Source organism: Paroedura picta, chromosome 8 (assembly GCF_049243985.1).
Source record: "Paroedura picta isolate Pp20150507F chromosome 8, Ppicta_v3.0, whole genome shotgun sequence".
Taxonomy (NCBI): domain Eukaryota; kingdom Metazoa; phylum Chordata; class Lepidosauria; order Squamata; family Gekkonidae; genus Paroedura; species Paroedura picta.
The window spans coordinates 61,554,986-61,575,518 of record NC_135376.1 but is presented as its reverse complement, the minus strand read 5'-3'; the positions used below and the strand labels follow the sequence as shown (position 1 = coordinate 61,575,518).

The window sequence follows — 20,533 nt, the reverse complement described above, 5'->3', positions numbered from 1 at the left end:
AGCCTTTAGGAAGAACAATGGAGCCTCTAGGCTGGGGGGGGGGAAACAAAATCCCAAATGTCTGCACAGAGGAAAAATGGGCTTTTGGAGCGCTTTTCTCCAATTAAGTGGATCATATCCACTCTCAGATATCCCAGGGAAAAGGTGATGTCACTCTAGAGTGGAGCTGAGAAGCTGCAGATGGAATAATTAACCCAATTGACAACGAAGTAGAAATCGGATCAGGTGCAGCTTGCTCATTTAAATTGGAGCTGATGGAGGATAAAAAGCCCAGTGCTGATAAGTTCCAGGTCTGACCCTGCTTAATTTCAGAATCAGAATCACACAGTGCTAGAAGAAACCACAAAGGGCCATCCAATCCCCACACCCTTTCATGGGGACTTTAAAAACACACATCACTGACAGGTGTTCATCTAATCTTTTCCAATAAACTTCCAAAAAAGGAGCCTTTACCATCCTCCAAGGCAGCATATTCCATGTGTGAACATCCCTCAGTGTCAGAAAATGCTTTCTAATATTTGTGGATCCCCCTTTCCTTAATGTAAAGCCCTTGCTCCCAGTCCTTGTCCCTAAAGCTGCAGTAAATAAGTTAGCTTCCTCTTCAAGATGCCTACTTTTTACATAAACACTGCTATCATATCATTCCTTGCCTTCCTCTCCTCCAAGCAACACATACTCAACTCTCTCAACCTCTCCTCTTAAGTCACGGATAGCTTGATTTTGTCTGAGGTCTGATGAAATAAGGCTAGCCTGGGCTAATGACATTTCTTTGTTTAGAAGGCTGAAGCAGCTTATAGACAAAATCCAATCCAATAAAATTTAAATAACAAATCTAAAAAGATCATTCTATAAACAGACATTATCATTAAAAGCTAGTTTTTTCCCATTGATACAGTTATGAGAGTGGAAGCTAAGGATGGAGCTTAATTTTACCTGTCATTACATTATTCATTTTTCAGATTTTTATCACACACCACTGCTGAGGTGTGGAAGTGCCAGACTAGCATGGGATTCTTGACTCTTTCTGTTCTGCCCATTGTTATACCATATACCGAAAATTCATTTAGGAATACTGTAGGGTATTTTATAACTGATTAGTTAAGATTCAGTTTTTAAAAAGTGAACGTCCCATCCATTTCAGGAGCAGCTTTATAAAGGCTACAGTTACAAGACACATTTTTGAAATAGCATTGCACGTGGAGTGGACTGCAGAGACGTTTAGATATTGTAGGTACATGCCTTCTGGGAACCGTGGATGAATTATTCTTGCTGCCTTATCTAACTGGTGTGGAAAGTGTCCTGAGAAGAAGCAGATATTCTTCTTTATCAATTCCCCCCCCCAATCACTCAAACACAATTTTAATTAGCATTGGGAGGCCACTGTTGCTTCATGCTCATCTCTGTCACTCGTGTAGACTGGTGAAAGCCAGCATCAGCTGAAGCACTTTACATATCTCATGTGAGTAGAGCTGTTGAGGGCTATCAACTGCTTTGTGTGCTGAAAGTTTACCAGGTTCAATCCCCAGTGATGTTAGAAACCGTGAGACCCTGGAAGAGCTGCTGCCAGTCAGAGCTGACAATACCACAGTTGACAGACTAATAGTCTGACCTGGTATGAGGAATCTTCATCACATGACTATGAATGTGTTTGTAGTGAGAGCTACCAATGAAAGTTCAGAGCCAGAAGCATCAGGGAAGAATATATATATTTAAACAACCCAAGAAAAAGAGTTGTTACTCTCACAGGTAGTAGCACTTGGAATTGGTCTGCAATCTGAAGACTTCCTGGATTTCATACCATCATCCAGAAAAACTGTCATTTTATAATCCCATTCCTCCCTGCCTGCACATTTTTTTCAAAATGCTTTTATTCCCCTTCCTGTTCAGCGGGAGACAACTAAACTGATTGCTCTGGTCATCAAATCATGTGAGGCCGCTTGAGAGTTTTGTGTTTTTCTGCTGTGACAAAAGAAATGATTGTTTCAATTTGCACATCTGCAAAAGATATATAGCCACATTGACACCATCTCCCGTATGTTTTAACCTGCCATGATTTGAGACAGGTGATTTAATTCCTTGGGGGGGGGGGAGTTTAGGCTAGAAAGGCTGACAGATCTTAATTACTGGCAAATCACACTCTTGATTGTCTATAGCAAAGTAAGATAAACTCTGTTTGTCCAGTTCAATGAGTTTAATATCCACTGGAAATCTTTCACAAATCATTGTGTCTTTGCCTCTTCAAGTAACAGAATAGCCCGAGATGTTTGGCTTTAGTTTATCTCCCGGAATTATGATAAATGGGCTTCCTCAGGAAACACGACATCATTGCCCTTTCTTAAATATTTGGAAGGGTTTTTCTCTTTCATCCCATTAGATCCATCAGTTTCCTTCACTTTTACATACTATTAAACATTTTGCTATAAAGGTCTAGTCAGATAGGCTGTAGCAAAACAGCAGCAGAAATCAGACAGTTTTTCATAGAACAGAAAGAGGGATGACACTTGTATGCACATGTGCGCACACATAAAAGCACAATGTCCACCCAGTGTAGTCTGTAATAAACAAGTGTTGCAGGGTTTTGTTTCCCAACCCTGTCCATGATAAACTGTGCGATATATACGCAATGAGAAATAAGGACTCTCTCAAACCATTTACAAGCAGCTTAAACACAGAGCAACAGTATCACTTCAGCCAGGCAGCTCATGCTTCGGCTTACATGCCACACCTCAGTCAAAAATAGCAATGTTGATAAAAATATAATAATATTAATCATAATGTGTTATAATATTATATATCATATACTCTTTAAAATATTGTTTTCTGAGAGATTGGAGTGATTCCCCTCCCCACTTGAGATATCTTGTCAGAATGGTCCGAAAAGGAGTTGGTGGAGAACCTGACTCAGTTTGTGTTACATGTAGAGTCTAGTTTGGGCCTTAGACCTAGCTATCAGCAGTTCAGCTCTGAAAGGCAGTGGAAAGTATAACGCATGCTCACCATGTGAATAACCAAGCAACAAGTTCTACAAACATCCTGGAGGCTAAGCTCAAATCGCCAGTAGCAATTCAGGCTGGGTACAATGATAGGTGTAAACCACTTCCATCTCATCTTCCTGCACACCACCACTACTGGGAGCAAACTGAGTCCCTGGGCTACACTGAAGAATAGGAGGAAGGAGGAGGAAGAGGAGTTGGTTTTATATTCTGCTTTTCACTGCCTGAAAGAGTCTCAAAGTGGCTTACAATTGCCTTCCCCTCCTTTTCCCAAAACAGACACCCTGTGAGATAGGTGGGGCTGAGAGAGTTCTGACAGGACTGCTCTGTAAGAATAGCACTCTGGACTGTGTTTATTCCAAGGTCACTCAGCTTGCTGCATGTGGAAGAGCAGGGAATCAAACCCAGTTCACCAGATTAGAAGCCACCGCCCTTAACTGCTATACTGTCTGTCTGTCTGTCTGTCTGTCTGTCTGTCTGTCTGTCTGTCTATCTATCTTTCTATCTATCTATCTATCTATCTATCTATCTATCTATCTATCTAGCTAGCTATCTATCTAGCTATCTATCTAGCTATCTATCTATCTCCATTTATATACTGCCCTCTCCTGTGGCTCAGAGCAATTTACAGTGAATTTGTGGTATAATGCAAAGGCCATTTGCCATTGACAACATGTAATAATTGGGAACATAATATTTTTAACAGTAGAGCTCTTAACAATAGAATATTTACCATTTAACTATACATGAACATACATAATGCTGCCTTTTTACTGAATCAGACCCTTGGTCCATTAGAATCAATGTTGTCTGCTCAAAATGGCAGCATTTCTCCAGTCTCAGGCAGAAGTATTCCTCATCACCTTCTTAAACTGGAGGTGCTGGGGACTGAACCTGGGGCCTACTGCACACAAAGCAGGTGCTCTGCCGCTGAGCTGTAGCCCTCACTGTGTCTTCTCAAAGTGATAGTGTTCTGACAGTATGAAGGTAAAGAGGTTTGCTTCAGTCCAGCATCAGCAATTGACACTCAACAGTTTACACACATTAATCTTTTGTGGAAGATAATCCATAAAATGATGTGTGGGAGTGGAGGACCATGCATACCAAGCAGAACAATTGTTGAGGAATGTGTATGCAGGCATTTCCATCACAAATTAATGTTTTAAGAGGCTTATGAGTGAAGTAACTCATGGTGCCAATACATTGTTAGGCAGAGACAGAAACAGAGAGAGTGGGGAGAAGGGAGTGCCTGGATGATCATCTGTTGAGTCGGCCATGATGAAATATTCTATCCCCATCTCCCGCCCTTACTGCCCCATTCCATGTTTTGTGAGATGCTTCTGTCTACAATTGTGATAAAGGAAGCCAGCACCTGGAAGGGAAAGTTAACTGGAAAAATTGCAATAAAGAATTGGAATCCCACTGGAATATGTATTGTGGATCTATACATGTGCCAGGGTTTCTTTCCTTTTATGCCTTTCCTTTTCAGCTGGTTTTCACACAGCCTCTGCTCTAATTGTGGTTTTAAAATAATGTTAATCCCCATGTCTGGTTGAGGACCTGGCATATTCTGCCCCAACTTTCCACCTATTCTGTGTTGCTTTATTTTTAGCGAATGAGCCTGCCCACCATGGTTACCACTTTTTATTCTTACCTGAGGCACAGCATAATAAGGCACAGAAATGGTGACGGTGGTACAATTCCTGCTATCTATCACCAGTTTGAGAAAAGCTTTACTGGCTAAATTTGTGCCTGGTCACTTTTCAAGGCACGAGAGACAGGAGGGGACCAGCTGTACCCTCCCACCCATGGATCATGATTTAAGGAGGAGTTCAGAGAAGCCTGTATTTGGTGAAAAGAACACTGGAAGCATTTGCGGTTGTTTGAACAAATTGGTTCTATTATTGTTATTGTTTTTATGATCATTTTCATTTATAGCCCAGCTTCTCACTGAGATCAAGATGAATTACAAAATATAAAAAGCAATTCTATCGGGCAGCAAAGTCCTTCGACAAATAGTAAAATAGAACGTACTGTAGAACTGGTGAACAATTCAGAGCCTAAATTGTTAAAGGCAACAAAAACTGGCTGTGGCATGACATGTAGTAATGTATCCAAAGAAGTGTGCATGCACAAAAAAATGCTTATACCCAGAATTAAACTTTGCTGGTCTTAAAGTTCTGTTGCTTCAGATTTACAGGGCTACCCACTTGACTCTAGACAATAATGAAGACAGGCAATTGCAAAGAGAGAAAATACTGCAGTAAAAAAGTAGAGTGATATAAACAAACAAAAAATAATAGATTACAACAGTGTTATTTATAGAAGTGACCTAATGAGTTCATGATTCGGAATCCCAGAGCAGCCTCAACAAAACCGTTTTTCTTTCCTAAGTGCTTTCCACTGTTGAGGTGATTTCTCTATACTCCTTGTCTTAACCTAAAGTAAAAGAAATCAAGAGACATTTTCAGGACTAAGTTTACTCCAGCATAATGACTCAGACTTCACATCTTCAGGTCCTTATGAAAATTCTCCTGAAGGTCTGACTCTTTGAAAGATCTGACTGGAATGAACTTTGTTAACCTGAAAGGTACAATTTGATCACTATTTTATTTGCTACGAGAGACTAACAGGGCTAGTTAATTACATGTTGTGTGAAGCCATGAGAGACAATGAGAGAAAGAGATGATGGTTAGAATACACTGACATGTTTGATTCAGGAATTTTAAAAAATCACTCTCTTTTTTGTTAGACGAAGCATGCTTTTTTTTCTGTTTTAGGTGCTAAGCCTGCCCCGGGGATATGCTTTGAGAGAGTCAATTCCGCAGGTGACCCTTATGGAAACTGTGGCAAGGATTCCAAGAGTTCTTTTGCCAAGTGTGAAGCCAGGTAGACACTCTGTTTGTGCCGGGGGGAGGGGATGAAGATGGGAAAAGAAGCTTCTAACCACCATGACACTTACATTATTTCTCCCCTTTTAGAGATGCTAAGTGTGGAAAAATTCAGTGTCAAGGGGGAGCAAATCGACCTGTCATTGGTACCAATGCTGTCTCCATTGAAACAAACATCCCATTACAAGGAGGAGGTAAAATTCTGTGCCGTGGAACCCACGTCTACCTGGGGGATGATATGCCTGACCCTGGTCTTGTCCTGGCTGGAACAAAGTGTGAGGATGGAAAAGTAAGGCTCAGAAATCCTGTCTCATAATCCCATCACTGTCCCTAAATCCAAATGTAATCCTAGTCTTTGATATGTCTCAAGGCTTACATTTTTCTAGTCTCACTCTCTGTATTTTGGCAATGAACAGTTTATTTATTATGCAAATTGTTGTCCTATTTTTAAACAGTCAATAGATTATAGAGAATGAGTGAAATTAGTTTCTTATTTACGCAAAAGGACTAATGCATTTTTACATTATAAATGCTGAAACCAGCGTTTAGCATGCCAATGACATACGTATTGTCTGCAAAGTTTTTCATGCTACATCCATCTTCTGGCTGACTAATTATATGTTGGATGAAACCATATAATAAGAGACAATGAGAGAAAGAGATGGTGGTTAGAATACATTTGCATGTTTGATTCAGGAATTCATCAATATGAAAAACAGCTATGTACAATGATTTCCATGGGTAACCCTTATGCACTTTTGGGAATTCCTCGTCATTTTAGCTGATACTGAGATAGTGGTTTACATGAGTGGCAGTATTATCTGTGCCTGGCAAGTGAAGACAGAACTTAAATTGATCTTGGGCTTCCAGAATGTGTTTGGAATGGCAGAGCTCAATATCTTTGAAGAAACAACCAGCAGAGCATCTGAGTGCACATGAATATAGCCCTCCCTTCACAACTGAGTAACTCAGGCAGCCCCTACACATCTGGCACGATGACAGTTTGCTGCTTACAGGTCCAGGAGCATAGCTGCAAAAAAGTCCTCTCCCTCGCCATCTCTCTTCTTCAAAGTTTAATCGCGGGATATTGACTTGATTTATTAGAAGAGAGAGAACACAGCTTGTTTTTGCAAATTAATTCCAGCATCTCAGAATTTCCTGGCATTTCCTGATAGTATCACAAAGCACACCTTGGCCTCACAATAACATAATGACATTTAATGGAGTTTGACTTATATTTCTCTCCGCTTGCTCATCAGCTGTGTGTTCTGGCACACCAGAAAACTGGCAAAGATGCTGGTGTGGGGTGGGGGGCGAGGAGTAGTTTCTACAAGGAAGAGGGAAAGACTTTCACATCTAGGGGAACAACAGCAGGTTGTGAAAGGAGAAGCTGCCTCTGAGAGTTCCATCGTTAAAGAAAGGGGATTTCTGTGCTGTTGGCAGATTACAGATCAAGAAGAACATTTGGATACATTTTGTCAAAACTTTTGAACTTGTTATGATTGTGCTTTTGAGGTTTCTTGAGTTTCCACATCAGTTAGGCATACTGGCAGTAAACTTTAAACTTGTTCTGCATGGATTGAGTATGATTTACATGACCCCTCTATAAGCTCCTTCAAAAGGAATGGGTGGGGTGCCATGCTTCTTCTGATAAATCCCACAAAGAAAGTAACCCTCATAAACTAAGTTGACAGTTCGTTGCATAGCAGGCGGGCAGGTTTTGGGCCAAATGAGGACTTGGACATGGCCAGTGGGCTAAACAGGGCCACAGCTTTATTACATACAGAGGAACAGTCTTTTGACTAGACTGCCCCGTACCTGTGAGCCAAAGGCCACATATATATTATTTCAATCCTGCCAAGAAGAATTGACCCTATTGAAGAACTTCATTAGCAAACATTAAGTTGAAAAACAACCACAGATGAAAACTCATTTGAAAACGGTTATAATCTGGAGGCCGTTTTGGTTGTTCAATTAAAAGAAGAGATTAGACACGTTTAGTTACATTCATTGTGAAATTGTTTATTGTGGCCTAGGATAGGTTCTTTCTTCTGTTATTATATACAGGAGCAAGGCACAGCATGGGGGAGCATCTCCACTGGACACCAGGAAGAGGGGGTCAAGCATGTTTGCAGCCCATTAAATAGGTGGGCTTGCTCAGCTTTCTTCACTCTGCCCATGCTTGGCACAGGGCTAGCCAGGCTGGGCGCGCCACCCCTGGTCACTCACGTGGTAGACCTTCTGGCAGCCAAACCCTCATCCTCCTTTGGCATCGCCTCACCATGGCCTTTGGTGAGTGGTGAGGCTAGCCTTATAATAAGTCTGTTATAAGAAGAGGGAGGTCCAATGGGCTCAATATCACTAGTCAGTACTATCATAAGTATGTTGACTTCAGTTGATTTAGAAAGGAATATGGCTGAGTGTTAAGGATTGGGATGAGTGTTGGTTAAGACCTTGCTTCCATCAGTGTGTGGAATGGACTGATAGCGGAAATTGCATTTGGGGGGCCTGGTTTTAAATTCTACTTCAGACCTGAGAAAGATTTGTTCAACTTCAGTTTCTTGGAAATGGCCGTAGGTGATATGATTAAATACTGCTTTATATGGATTCAGGAATTGAGCAAACTATGTAGATGAATATTTGTCAATTATTTGGATTAATTTACTTACATTTGTATCCCATAGTTCTTCCAAAATTCTTCATTAAAATTACAGCACCAGAACCATTATTGTGCCTTATTATGAACAGATGGAGCAGCTTTATGCTTTATGCTGACTCAGAATGTAGGTCTATCTAGCCGAGGACTGGCTGAATTCAGCCACTTTGACAGAATGCAGATAAAAAGAGCAGCATTGGCACTGGGCATGAACAGTTTATTTTGCCATCCTCCCATGTTGTTCTCTCTCCTTCCACCTTCCTCTTCCTCTGTAGCCAACAGCTATAAATGGCCAATGCATGCCCGTTAAGAAATATGACGTCCCTTCCATGAATTCACTACTTTCTGATTTTAAAAAAAACATATATCTTTTCATTGTGGAGATACAAAGGGAAATGTATAAGACATGTTTGTCTAGATTGTCTAGGAAAGAACTTTCTCTATTTACAGTCAAACCCCCCCCTCACACACACACACACACACAAAAGGTCCTGGGGAGGATCTAGATAAATCTGAGCTAGTAATAATCCATGGTTTTCCTTTACTACAAATTACCCACACATATTTTATGTTGTCTTAGGGAGAATGTCTAAGTTAGTGGCTTCTAGGTAGCTATAGTTGAGGAGGTTCCCATTTTAGTGATTAAAGCAGTGATTAATTCCTATCTGCTTTCCTCCTCAGTTTTCCCATCATAGTTTTGCATCTTACCACCACCAGCATCATGATACTCTACAGTATCACTAGTCAGTACTATCATAAGTATGTTGACTTATGATATGTTGAGAGCCAGTTTGATGTAGTGGTTAGGAGTGAGGACTTCTAATCTGGCATGCCGGGTTCGATTCTGCGCTCCCCCACAAGCAAACAGCTGGGTGACCTTGGGCTCGCCACGGCACTGGTAAAACTGTTCTGACCGGGCAGTGATATCAGGGCTCTCTCAGCCTCACCTACTCCACAGGGTGTCTGTTGTGGGGAGAGGAATGGGAAGGCAACTGTAAGCCGCTTTGAGCCTCCTTCGGGTAGGGAAAAGCAGCATATAAGAACCAACTCTTCTTCTTCTTCTTCTTCTTCTTCAGTAGCGATCCCCAACCTGTGGGCGGCGGACCACATGTGGTCCTTCGACTAATTGGAGGTGGGCCCCGAAGGACACCTTCTCCCCGCCCCGGCCCCTTACTTCATCCCCCCCAGACCTTTACAACACACTTCATTGTTGTGGCATGTCTGTATCTTATTTTGAAGGGATGTTTAAACATTACCATAGCGATCAGAGAGCGCTAGGGCAGTGGTTGAGAGTAGAGGAGTAAACTACCCCCCCCCACCGGGCCTCAGTAAAAGGCCTTGAGTGGTCCCCGGCATTGAGTGGTCCCCAGTGATAAAAAGGTTGGAGACCACTGCTCTACAGTATCTCTTGGGAGAAGAATTTTTTTAAAAAAAGACTAATTGTATGAGCAGGAGCAAATCACTTTCTTGGATAGATGATGGTGTGCTATATTACAGATATATGGCTTCTTCTAAGATTTCTGTATGGGCCTGGTTGTGGTAACTACTGCAAATAAAAACTGGAGATGTAAGGGAATAATCTACCAATGTCTTAACTGCAGTTTTGAATTTTAGCACATAATTAATTTTCTTTTTAAAAATTTAGTCTGCTAAACAGCCCATCCCCACAAAGCCTCATAGAAGCATACAATTTTGGGTAATGGAAACCTAATGTTTTGGGAAAGTACTGCTACTACTATTCAATAGGGCATCCTCAGTGTCTGGATTTGGGATGATGGGTAGCATCCTCCAGCATGCTCCTGATCCCTCCCCATAACCTTTCTTGCAGTGGTTCTTCTTTTGGAACATGGAACTTCGATCAAGTTGCAGTTCACCATTATATTCAAATGGTTCAGACAGTTTGCTGGTTGATTTACATTGGCTTTTCACAGCTGTGTTGTCTGACATCCTTTTAACTGGAGATGCTCAGGTTGTGGAAAGCATGTGCTCCAACACTGAGCTATGGCAATAGTTTGAACCTGAGCAGTAGTGGATGTAGCCAGACCCCACTAGCCACTGCAATATACTGACTCTTTATTGTTTTATATATCCAAATTCCTGGGAAGATTTCTTGTAAAGTGCAATGGATTGATAGATGTACATAAAATCTGCTTGCTTTTGTCAGGCATTAACTTTTGTGTTACTTACAAGGTATCCCTTTTTGCAGTGGCTGCAAGGAAAATCAGGGTGAGATTAGTGACTTATTTTATTGGTCATTTTATATGAATTTTAAAAGCCTTAAGTTTATGTTGAAAATTTTGTACATATTATGTTTCTGTTCTGTAATGTTTTGGCATAAGGCTATGAACAATAAAATCAGTTGGAGAACTGAAGATGGCGCCATAAAGAAAGTTGGACTTCTGTTCAGCTCTTAAGCCATGCCGAGGGTCAGGGGCTTCTGCACCTGGCTGACCTGAACAGATACGCAAATCTGCTCACCGGTCGCCCCAGGAACCGGGAACGGCATCCTGAGGGTCCTACAGATCCGTGGGGAGATAGGAAGACCTCCCTGGATTAATAGCGGCTTGTGCTCAAGGTCACGATGGCGTCTTTGTCGCAAACAACTTTACAAGCTTGAAACGACCAGCCGACCTTACATTCTTCCCAGACCATCATTTACCAGATCGACAGGAGCAGAAGCTGATAGAAGCTGGAATCTGCAACAGTAAGAATTGAAAGCTTTCTGGCTTTTCTCTCTCTTCTCCCACAAGCTCTTCCCTCCCCCCCCCCCTCAACCAATTCACAAGCGAATTCCTTCTTTCGCCGAGTGAGAGATTCCCAGCTAATTATACCCATTAACCAAACAAAGAGAGTGCTTTGAAGATTTATGGGTGAAAGTTCAGTGGGGGAATTTGACTTGATACGGAGATCGACAAACTGATAATTTGGGATCGCTCGTGCTCCCGCGAGACCTCACGAGACTTTCTGTTTATAGTTTGTGACTGCCTAGAACTATGGAAGAATTAACTAAGGCACAGCTTTTCCATTTGTTATGCAAAGGAAACTCAGAGATACTGAAAGCAGTCAATAAGCTGGAAAATTCGTGGGACTAAGGGGGAGCTTTTGGATGGTGCCCAAGGTCCGGAGAGACCAGCTGATGACGTAGCTCAGCTAACAGTAAATCAAGTGAAACTTCAATGTCTGGAAGTTAATCAACTGGAGGGAGAGAGTGCCAGAGATGTAAAAACCCAAAGTATCTTTAAAGAACCTGGGAAAACAGATTCACGGAAGGAAAGTACCAAAAACCTGGAAGTCTATTCAGAGCAGGAAATGACTTGGATCAGCAAAATAAAAAGAGTCTATTCAAAAGCGACAGCAACTAGGAAGCTATCAGGAGATATTTCTGTGCGACCAGAGGAAGAGATCCAGATTGACAAAGGATTCAGAGCCCCCTCAAAGGCGATTACAAGCAAGAATCAAGTAAGAGATTTCTTTGGCCCTGACAGAAGGACAATCAGAAACACTCTACTATGGAAAAAAACACAATTTCATTTTCTGCGACCACCTGAAAGATGAGCTGAACAATGGAGTATTCTCCTGGCTTTCTGTGAGAAAAATAGCAGTAGCAACCTTTAGGACAGGTCCAATATATGAAGGGAACTGACTTTATATCATTTAAGACAATAATAGAATATATCCTTATAATAGATTATACCCTCCTATGTATCAACAACTACTTTGTTAAGAAAGATGGTAATAACTCCTAGATCAGGATTAATATGCGATGGGAATTGAATATGTATGTTAATATGTATGCCAAAAGAGGATGACAAACCATATTTTATAGGCATTAACAAGACGACAGTAGTAATTCTTGAGTCAGGGCCAATTTATGAAGGAGACTGACCTAATATCATTTAAGATAATAACAGAATGTATTCCTATAACAGATCATACTCTCATATGTATTAACAATCACTTGGCCAAGAAAAATGGTAAAAACTTCTAGACTAGGAATAATATGTGATGGGAACTAAATATCTATGTTAAAAGAGATGGCAAACCATATCAACTGGTCGCTTTTTCTTTACAACTTCTCTGTAAATGCTTTATATAATAATAAACAATAAAATTATTATTAAAAAAACAATAAAATCAATTGATGTATATAGGTCAGTATTTTTGAAATTGTATAGGCCCCTTTTTAAATGTTCATATTATTATTATTATTAATATTATTTAGATTTATTACCTGCCACTCTTGTAAAACATCTTGCGGCAGGTTACAGAATAAAACCCCACATCAATGAAACATTAAAAACATTAACATTAGGCAAGATAACAAACTGTGGCAGTGAAGGTCTGCATTCTGTCTATAAGATATCCCAAAAACTTTTGAAGGGGGGCATAGTGTAGTAATAGAGCCATATGTGCATGTTGCCTGTTAAAAGTCCCAGGGTCAATATTTGCTGAAAGGCTGCAAAGCTGGGAAAGACTTTCTGTAAGATACTTCAGAGAGACATTATCAGTCGGAGAAGACAGCACCGGACTACGTAACCCAGTGGTATGAGTGAATAGAAAACAGCTCATTCCATTTATTAAAAGGTTTTTTATTTTGTATTGGAAGGGCTGAGGAGCAAATCCAAAAAGCATGTCCGGTTGGTATGCATAATGAGGTTAGTCCTGCTGAAGAAGCAGTGCTGTCGTAAGCAGAGTTACTCTCTTCTAAGTCTATTGGCTCCAATTTAGGCCACAAGCACACTGGCATCAGTCGTTTGCAGTAAATCTGGTTTGAGCAGAATCCTGGGCACTGTCAGATTTTGTGTATGTTTGTGAACTGACCTCTAATTAGAGCAGATTCTCTCTGTACAGCAGGATGATGCTAGAACTCGCTCCCATTTCCTTGCCATGTTCTTCTTCCGCCTTAGGGAATATATGACTTGATTAAACATCTCTGTTGTCTTCTGTTTAACTCCCCCACCCCCATCTGCTATTGGTGATTCTGACTGACTTTTAGCCCTGTTGAAATCAGACTCCAATTTAAAGGAGGGAAGATGTTGTACGCCAGACTTCTGATTGTTGGCCTAGCATCTCATTCAGCATCTTTCCTCAACTAGGATGACTTATCAGCTACCCGGTAAATGGGTCATTTCAGCTTGCACTGCATACTGCTTTTGTTGTGGTGCCAGCTTTGCTTTCAGCTACAGTGGAGTGGTGAAGTTAACTCTTGGTAATGAGTGCATAAACAAATGAATGCATTTGATTACGTGCTACTCCCGGTTTGCCCATTTCCAGTAAAATAAAAAGTAAAAATGTTTTCTTCACACTGATTTTCCCTTTCCACTAGGATAATGCTTGTACTTAAAATGCAATTTTGTGAATATGTGATCCCAAATGGAATTTAATTTAAAAGGAGATTGTCAAGAAATACAACAGCCAGGTTGTAACTGAAATTTAACCTTTGGCAATAGTTTTTGGTTAACCTACATGACACCCAATATTCAATCATTGTTAGCATTTTTGTTTGTTTGTATTTTACACAGTAACATATTCCACACAGTGTCAAGTAAAAAGCCACTTTGGAATAGTGGTTAGTGTTGGAAGTTCATGTAATCAGAGATAGAATTGTGAAAAACTCATTTTTACATCTTCATGCTTATGCAAATTCTGAAAATAACTGACTGCAAATTTGCAGCAAGAAATGGCTGGAGATGGTTCATATTGGCAGCCATTTGTACCATATCAACTCCCAGGGCACCACAGCATCTTCCAATTCTGAAATGGCTTGGGTGGGTAGGTGAAAAGATTAAAAACTGTTCAAAAAATGAATAAATATACATATGGAACTTTTTTTAAAAAGAAAAAGAAAAATGCTAGCTCACAAAGCTTGACTAGAAGGATAATAGTCAATACAACATTCAATTTAAGGAAAATGTCTAATATATAAATTATAAAACCACACTCACATTATAGGTGAAGAATCTCTTGTGACATTCTCTTTAAATGTTATAGTCAGGCGACCTCAAGCAACCAAGTGACTGTTTATCTACATGCCTGCTTTGGCCACTTAAATATCTGCTACTAAATTCAGCAGATATCTTCAGTTTAAATTATCTGAGAATAAATAATTCTTTATTGAATCGTTTTGGAACTCATCATTAAGCAGCACTTTTTAAGACTTTGGGATTATTCTAGCACACCATCAGTTGGGATAGTGTTACTGTTAAGAAGAAGTAATACTAATTTTATTTCTATCATTACCTGAAAATATTTAATTGGTTTGAAATTACAGCTTGAAAGCATACTTCTGTAATCATTCCTGGAAAGCTGAATTAAAAGATAAAAGAAAAAGTACCAAAAGGTTGGTGCATACACCATAACTGTATTTATTCTGGCAACAAAAAAAAATGCTGCTTTTTTTTTCATTTTATAGATTTGCCTCAATCGTCGCTGCCAAAATACCAGCGTATTTGGTGTTCATGAATGTGCAACAAAATGTCACGGACGTGGAGTAAGTATTACGGATACAATTTTTTACAGTCAGTCAATACCCAGCTGAGCAATAAATCATTCACTGGATACAGCTGTTGAAATCTGTGATTCTTTGTAATATATCCGTCAAAGTCTCTTCAGTATGTCCTTCCAAGGAGATCAATCTTCAGTGCCCTTTCCAATGACCAAGAAATAAGATGCAATTTCTATTTCACAAAAGAAGCTTTGGTTGCAGTGTTGTATTGCTACCAGGACCATAGTGCCTGCATATACTCTGATAATTGCTTTATAATTCTGTAGTTGATTTTTTTTGTTCCATTACGAGGTATGAGTCTAGATGGGGAGATTTCTATTTTCACCATGACATTCTGGTTTGTTGATAATAGTTTTCACATCCATTTTGCATATTGGGTTGTTAGTTTGCCACATCAGGAGTCCAACTCTGGTGATTGGGCTTCTCTAGACAAATTTTTGCTGTAGTCCCTAAGTTTTGATTTGATTGGACGTGTTCTATTGTTCGATTTATTTTATTACTTGAGTTCTTAAAAAAAAATCTGAGGAATAGTATATTGCCTTTAACCTCTCTGACCATAACTCTTAGTTCATGGATTAAGTGGCCAGATTTTGTGTAGCTGCTAGTTCTATGTTAATCTAATAAATTCTATTTGTTCTTTTTAGTATAATTTATGTAAATCTTTATGTATTATTCCTAGTATTATATTCTAAGCTGGTTGCTGACCATTAAAGCTAATTTCACACCACCTTTTGGGCCTGTGGCATTCTGAATGGTTGCATTATATTCCAGAGGTCAAGGCTTTTAGTAGCTAAGAGGTCTGATTCCAAACTGTCTGGAAGAATGTAGATTTATCAAATTGTCTGTGTGGCTGTAGTTCTCCTTTAATGTATGGCTGTTTCTACAAATTCCTCTGGAAATCTCACAATGACTTGTGGGACTAAGAAACTCTGGAGTTCTGAGAAAGCAGGGAAGAATCACCACAATGTAGGCACAGTAGCAGAATTTCATTTAGTATCCATTCATTTATTCACTTCAAGCATATGTAATCATTCCCGTTTTCACTGAACCAGCTGAAAGTAACAAGGATCTTTTTTTTTAAATTTTCCAGGTCTGTAACAATAAGAAAAATTGCCACTGTGAAGCCCACTGGGCTCCTCCCTTTTGTGACAGGGCTGGCTTTGGTGGCAGCCTAGACAGCGGACCGGTCAGACAGTCTGGTGAGTAAATTATTGGCTCCGAGTCAGTCTGGTTATGAGGCGGAAGCTAAGCAATTGGCTTTGGACATCAGATCACTGGAGTAAGGGCCATTTCATGCTTCTTGATGAAAGATTTAAATTACTTGGATAAAAGCTGTGTTGTTTGTACCTACATAAAAAAACATTGTCCTGGAAGATGAGGGATTTAATTGTCATATTTTCCAGGCAGTTCACCTTTCTTTTGGGTGCTTCCATGATTTATAAAATGGCCTTCACAGAATTTTATTAAACAAATATGAGGTCATTTTTTGTAACATGGCTGCCATATTTTCCCGTATTCGCCAATTAAAATGAATGCTGTTTCTTGTACACTAACTTGCCACATTGATCAACCCCACTACACACAGAGTTTCAAGAACCCTATGTATCATGACAAGTCTCCTTAACTAACTTGTCACTTTCCCCCCATGTACTCATTAGGCTTGATTGGACAACACACAGTCTTGTAAGTAGTGGAGAGCAAGATGAGAACAAAAGGACTTCTTGCCTTGCTGTTGTTCAACTTGCATCAATGTTTGTCAGAGCCAAATCCCATGCAGCTAAATTCACAAACAGAATCTGGCCCTCAACCATGCAGTCTGAGCCTTCATATCCTGAATTTGGTCATGTTTGAATGTTATACCCCTGGATGGATGGCCAGTGACATCAAAGATGGAACACACACAGTAAATAGGTGTGTGTAATGTTATGTGTCATCTGACCCAGATCAATATGATATAATAGTTCCAGGAGGCCCTGAACTGTATCTTCTTTCCAGGGTCCTTCAGTTTTCCTACGATTATATCCTAAGGTCACACCATAGTTGTTGTGTTTTTTTTCGCTATACGGTATCAGATTTGATTTTCTTTGGGGAACTTTCTTTCCTCTGTCTATCGTTCTTTGAGTTTGTTCCTGAAGTCGTGTGAGATTTGATTTTCCTCTTACCACTTTATTCTGGCAGTGGAAAACCCCTTCAGTGTAAAACTTCTGAGGCTGTACTCCTACATTTAGCTGATGATGAGACCAGAATCAGGCCTGCATTTGCATGTACAGCTAGTAATTGACTTGGAAATGATATCACTTTTTTGTATGAATAGTGCTATTCAAAAGTAAATTAGATTGCATTTACTGCATACTAGTTCCAGTAATGAACTGTAATGCTGAGCTTGTGACATCATAATAATTTCCATAACAATGCAGTGGCATTACAATATCACAGCAAGATGTAGCTGACTAAAAGGACTGTAAAAAGACAGACCCTATTCAAACACAAATCTCTCCTATAATAATAAAAAGTCCAAGAGCAGAATGAGTGAATTTAAGGCCCCAGTAACAAAATCTCTTATTCCCAGAGCAGTTCTACTGACATTCATAGGGTCAGTGCACTTTCCTCCATCCTCTTTTCCTTACTTTTTCCTTCCACACATACCTCACATGACTGCATATGCAAAGCATGGCTAGAATGGCCGCCATGGTGACATGCCACCCATTTTTTGTTTCTTCTTCAACATGCAACATGGCACTATAATGTAATGCTGACATACGAACAGTACCCTTTCCCTGAAGTGCCACCATGCATCTTTCATTTTCTTTACCTGGATTGCAGAGAAATCATTTCACTGTGAATTGTAAAACCATCAGCTGAGCAGTCACTTCCTGCCCCATTCTAGCCATCTTGCAGCTTCCCTTCTCCATTCCTTTCCAGACAATACAAACAAAAATACTTCCTCATCTATCTCCTATTAGCTCTATAACAAAAAGCACCATATACTTTATTCTTAAAAACAAAACCTGGGAATTCCAAGGAGTTAAAATTTAAAATGGAAATCAGTAATCAATAACTAGCAGTAGATTGCTAAAATGTTACCATGTTATAGTACTGTAGCAATTATTGTTTCATTGATTATTTATTTTGAATGTCTGTGAGGTCTGTTTGAAAAAATGACCTGTCCAGGGGTCTGATAGTGAAAAAGTAGCATTGATGTGGATGGGACATGTGCAAGGCAGGAATGGTGGAAGAATGCATTTGGGCAGTGTTCGTTCCAAACAGAGAAGAATAAAGTGGATTTGGGGAAGAGTTATTGAAAACAGAGGAAAACTGGAAATAGCATGGTTACAATATCAGGGCAGGCAGGAGCTCTTGTGATGGTATAATAAGGAGCCATGAAGGTTTGGACAGGATATCCAGGTATCTCTCCCTCTCCCCATACACCTGCTTTCTTCTTACTCCCTTCAGGCCTAGAGCAGGCCCTTAACCGACTGCCACCACACCGGTTCTTGGGATTTACTAGAGAGGGCCCAGAGTACCCTCCTGGCCCACAGACCACCCCCTTTTTAGTCAGGATATGTGCTGATGTATGGCTGAATCTGAGGTATGAAAAACCCAGGCACAATTAACAAGAAACAATTAGTTAAACAAATAGTACAACCAGTAAGCCAATAGGAGAAAAGTTTTAAAAAATGGAGCAGAATTAACACATGGCACACTCAATTAACACAAGACTGTTTATGCACTGGAGGTTTCGTGCTGTGCTGCAGGCTGGAGTTTTAGTCGTGGCAAGTTGTCCCACCTCTTCCTGAAACAACACAGGAGAGCATTTGACCTGGTGTGCCTCATCCACCCCCGATTTGTGCTCCTGCACAGGAGCTGGGGCAGTGAAGTTCCCAGTGCATAAACGGTCATAGAGAAAGAACCTGGCCAGAAACTAACAAATCCCACTGACATAACTACCTCACTTAGCCCCTATCCTATTTCAGTACCCTCAGATCCAGTACCCCCTAAAAGCAGTCTCTATGTGTGTACAGGTCTTATATGCTCTCTGATAGAGTTCTGCCTTTTTGGTGCCTGTTTTCCCTCCATTTTTCTGCAGTCCAGTCCTAAGGCTTGGAAGGTGCTCTTGATGAAAGACTTAAATTGCAAAATGTACACAAAGCTTTTGTGGAAGAGAGGTTTCCTTGAAGTCTGCAAACTGCTTATTCTTAAGCCTAGGATAATGACAGCTCTCCAGCTTGGAAGCCAAGATGTGTGGAAGCATCCAAAATAGCTGGGGATCACAAAAGCTTATGCCAAAAATAAATGTTTGTCTTAAAGGTGTAATCGGTAAAGCAAAAGTGATTAGTTATGCAACGGTAGGGTATAGGACTCCGATTGGACAGGCAGTCTTGATCCTTAACATATGCCCTTGGAATCTGAAATAAACAAGCCTGGCCTAGTTCACAGATACAGCACACAAATGCTCATTATGATTATTGAATGTAGTAGTATATGTTGTTGGGCCATTATGATCACAGGACTACAAAAGGAACTTTTATATCACTCATATGTGATGCAGTTGATAAGAGTCCATTTTCACATTCAACTCCCAGTAAGCAAATGTACAATAATCATGAGTAGGAAAATCAATAATGTGTGAAGCTGCCCTTAATTCCAAGTAAATGCATTTAGGATAGAGAATGGGGTGTTATTATTGCAGGCCTTTCATATAGCTGACATGAGCCACAAGTCAAACCTGCTTGTCTTCCTTTTGCAGTTGGTATGTTTTTAATACTACACTGCAAATTAATGTTTTGTGGAGCTTTAGCTATCAGTTTGCAATGACAGAACTGTGTCTTGTAAACAACAGTAGAAATTTCTAGAGAAGCAAATGGCTCTGCCCCAACATTTAAACATGGACCATTATTAAAATGGTTTGAATTATGATCTGAGTATCTGCACAGCAGACTGGTAAAGGAGTTGCCTATTAAGATGAACACTATTTGTCTTAGAAATACGCAGCTTGTATTGATGAGTTTTTAGTGACCTGATTAATTTTAGAAGAAGGTTGGTTCTTAAATGCTGCTTTTCTATACCCGAAGGAGTCTCAAAGCAGATTACAATTGCCTTCCCTTTCCTCTCCCCACAACACCCTCTGAGGCTGAGGGAGCCCTGATATTACACCTTGGTCAGAACAGCTTTATCAGTGCTATAGTGAGCCCAATGTTACCCAGCTGGCTGCATGTGGGGGAGTGCAGAATCAAACCTGACATGCCAGATTAGAAGTCAGCACTCCTAACCACTACACCAAGCTGACTCTTATTCAAGGCATGTGCTCTACATGGGTAGTTTCTTATATTTCTTCTAAGTATAATAGAATAATACATAATAGGCTTATGTGAAGATAAACTATTTTTAATTATTTATTATGAATTCTAACCAGTAAGTTTAGTACTTACACAGAAGTATACTGTTGACATCTATTTTCTTCTTTACCTACCAATATTTGGCTCTGCTT

General features: G+C 40.1%; 1 protein-coding gene across 1 annotated transcript in view; it reads left to right on the top strand.

The window, feature by feature from the left end:
- The window catches only part of ADAM12 (ADAM metallopeptidase domain 12), a 271,768-nt gene that overhangs the window by 219,168 nt on the left and 32,067 nt on the right, over positions 1 to 20,533 (top strand). The window contains exons 15-18 of the mRNA XM_077350066.1: positions 5,774 to 5,882; positions 5,975 to 6,173; positions 14,953 to 15,030; positions 16,136 to 16,244. Coding sequence (XP_077206181.1) covers positions 5,774 to 5,882; positions 5,975 to 6,173; positions 14,953 to 15,030; positions 16,136 to 16,244 — 495 coding nt within the window. The remainder of the gene's footprint in view (positions 1 to 5,773; positions 5,883 to 5,974; positions 6,174 to 14,952; positions 15,031 to 16,135; positions 16,245 to 20,533) is intronic.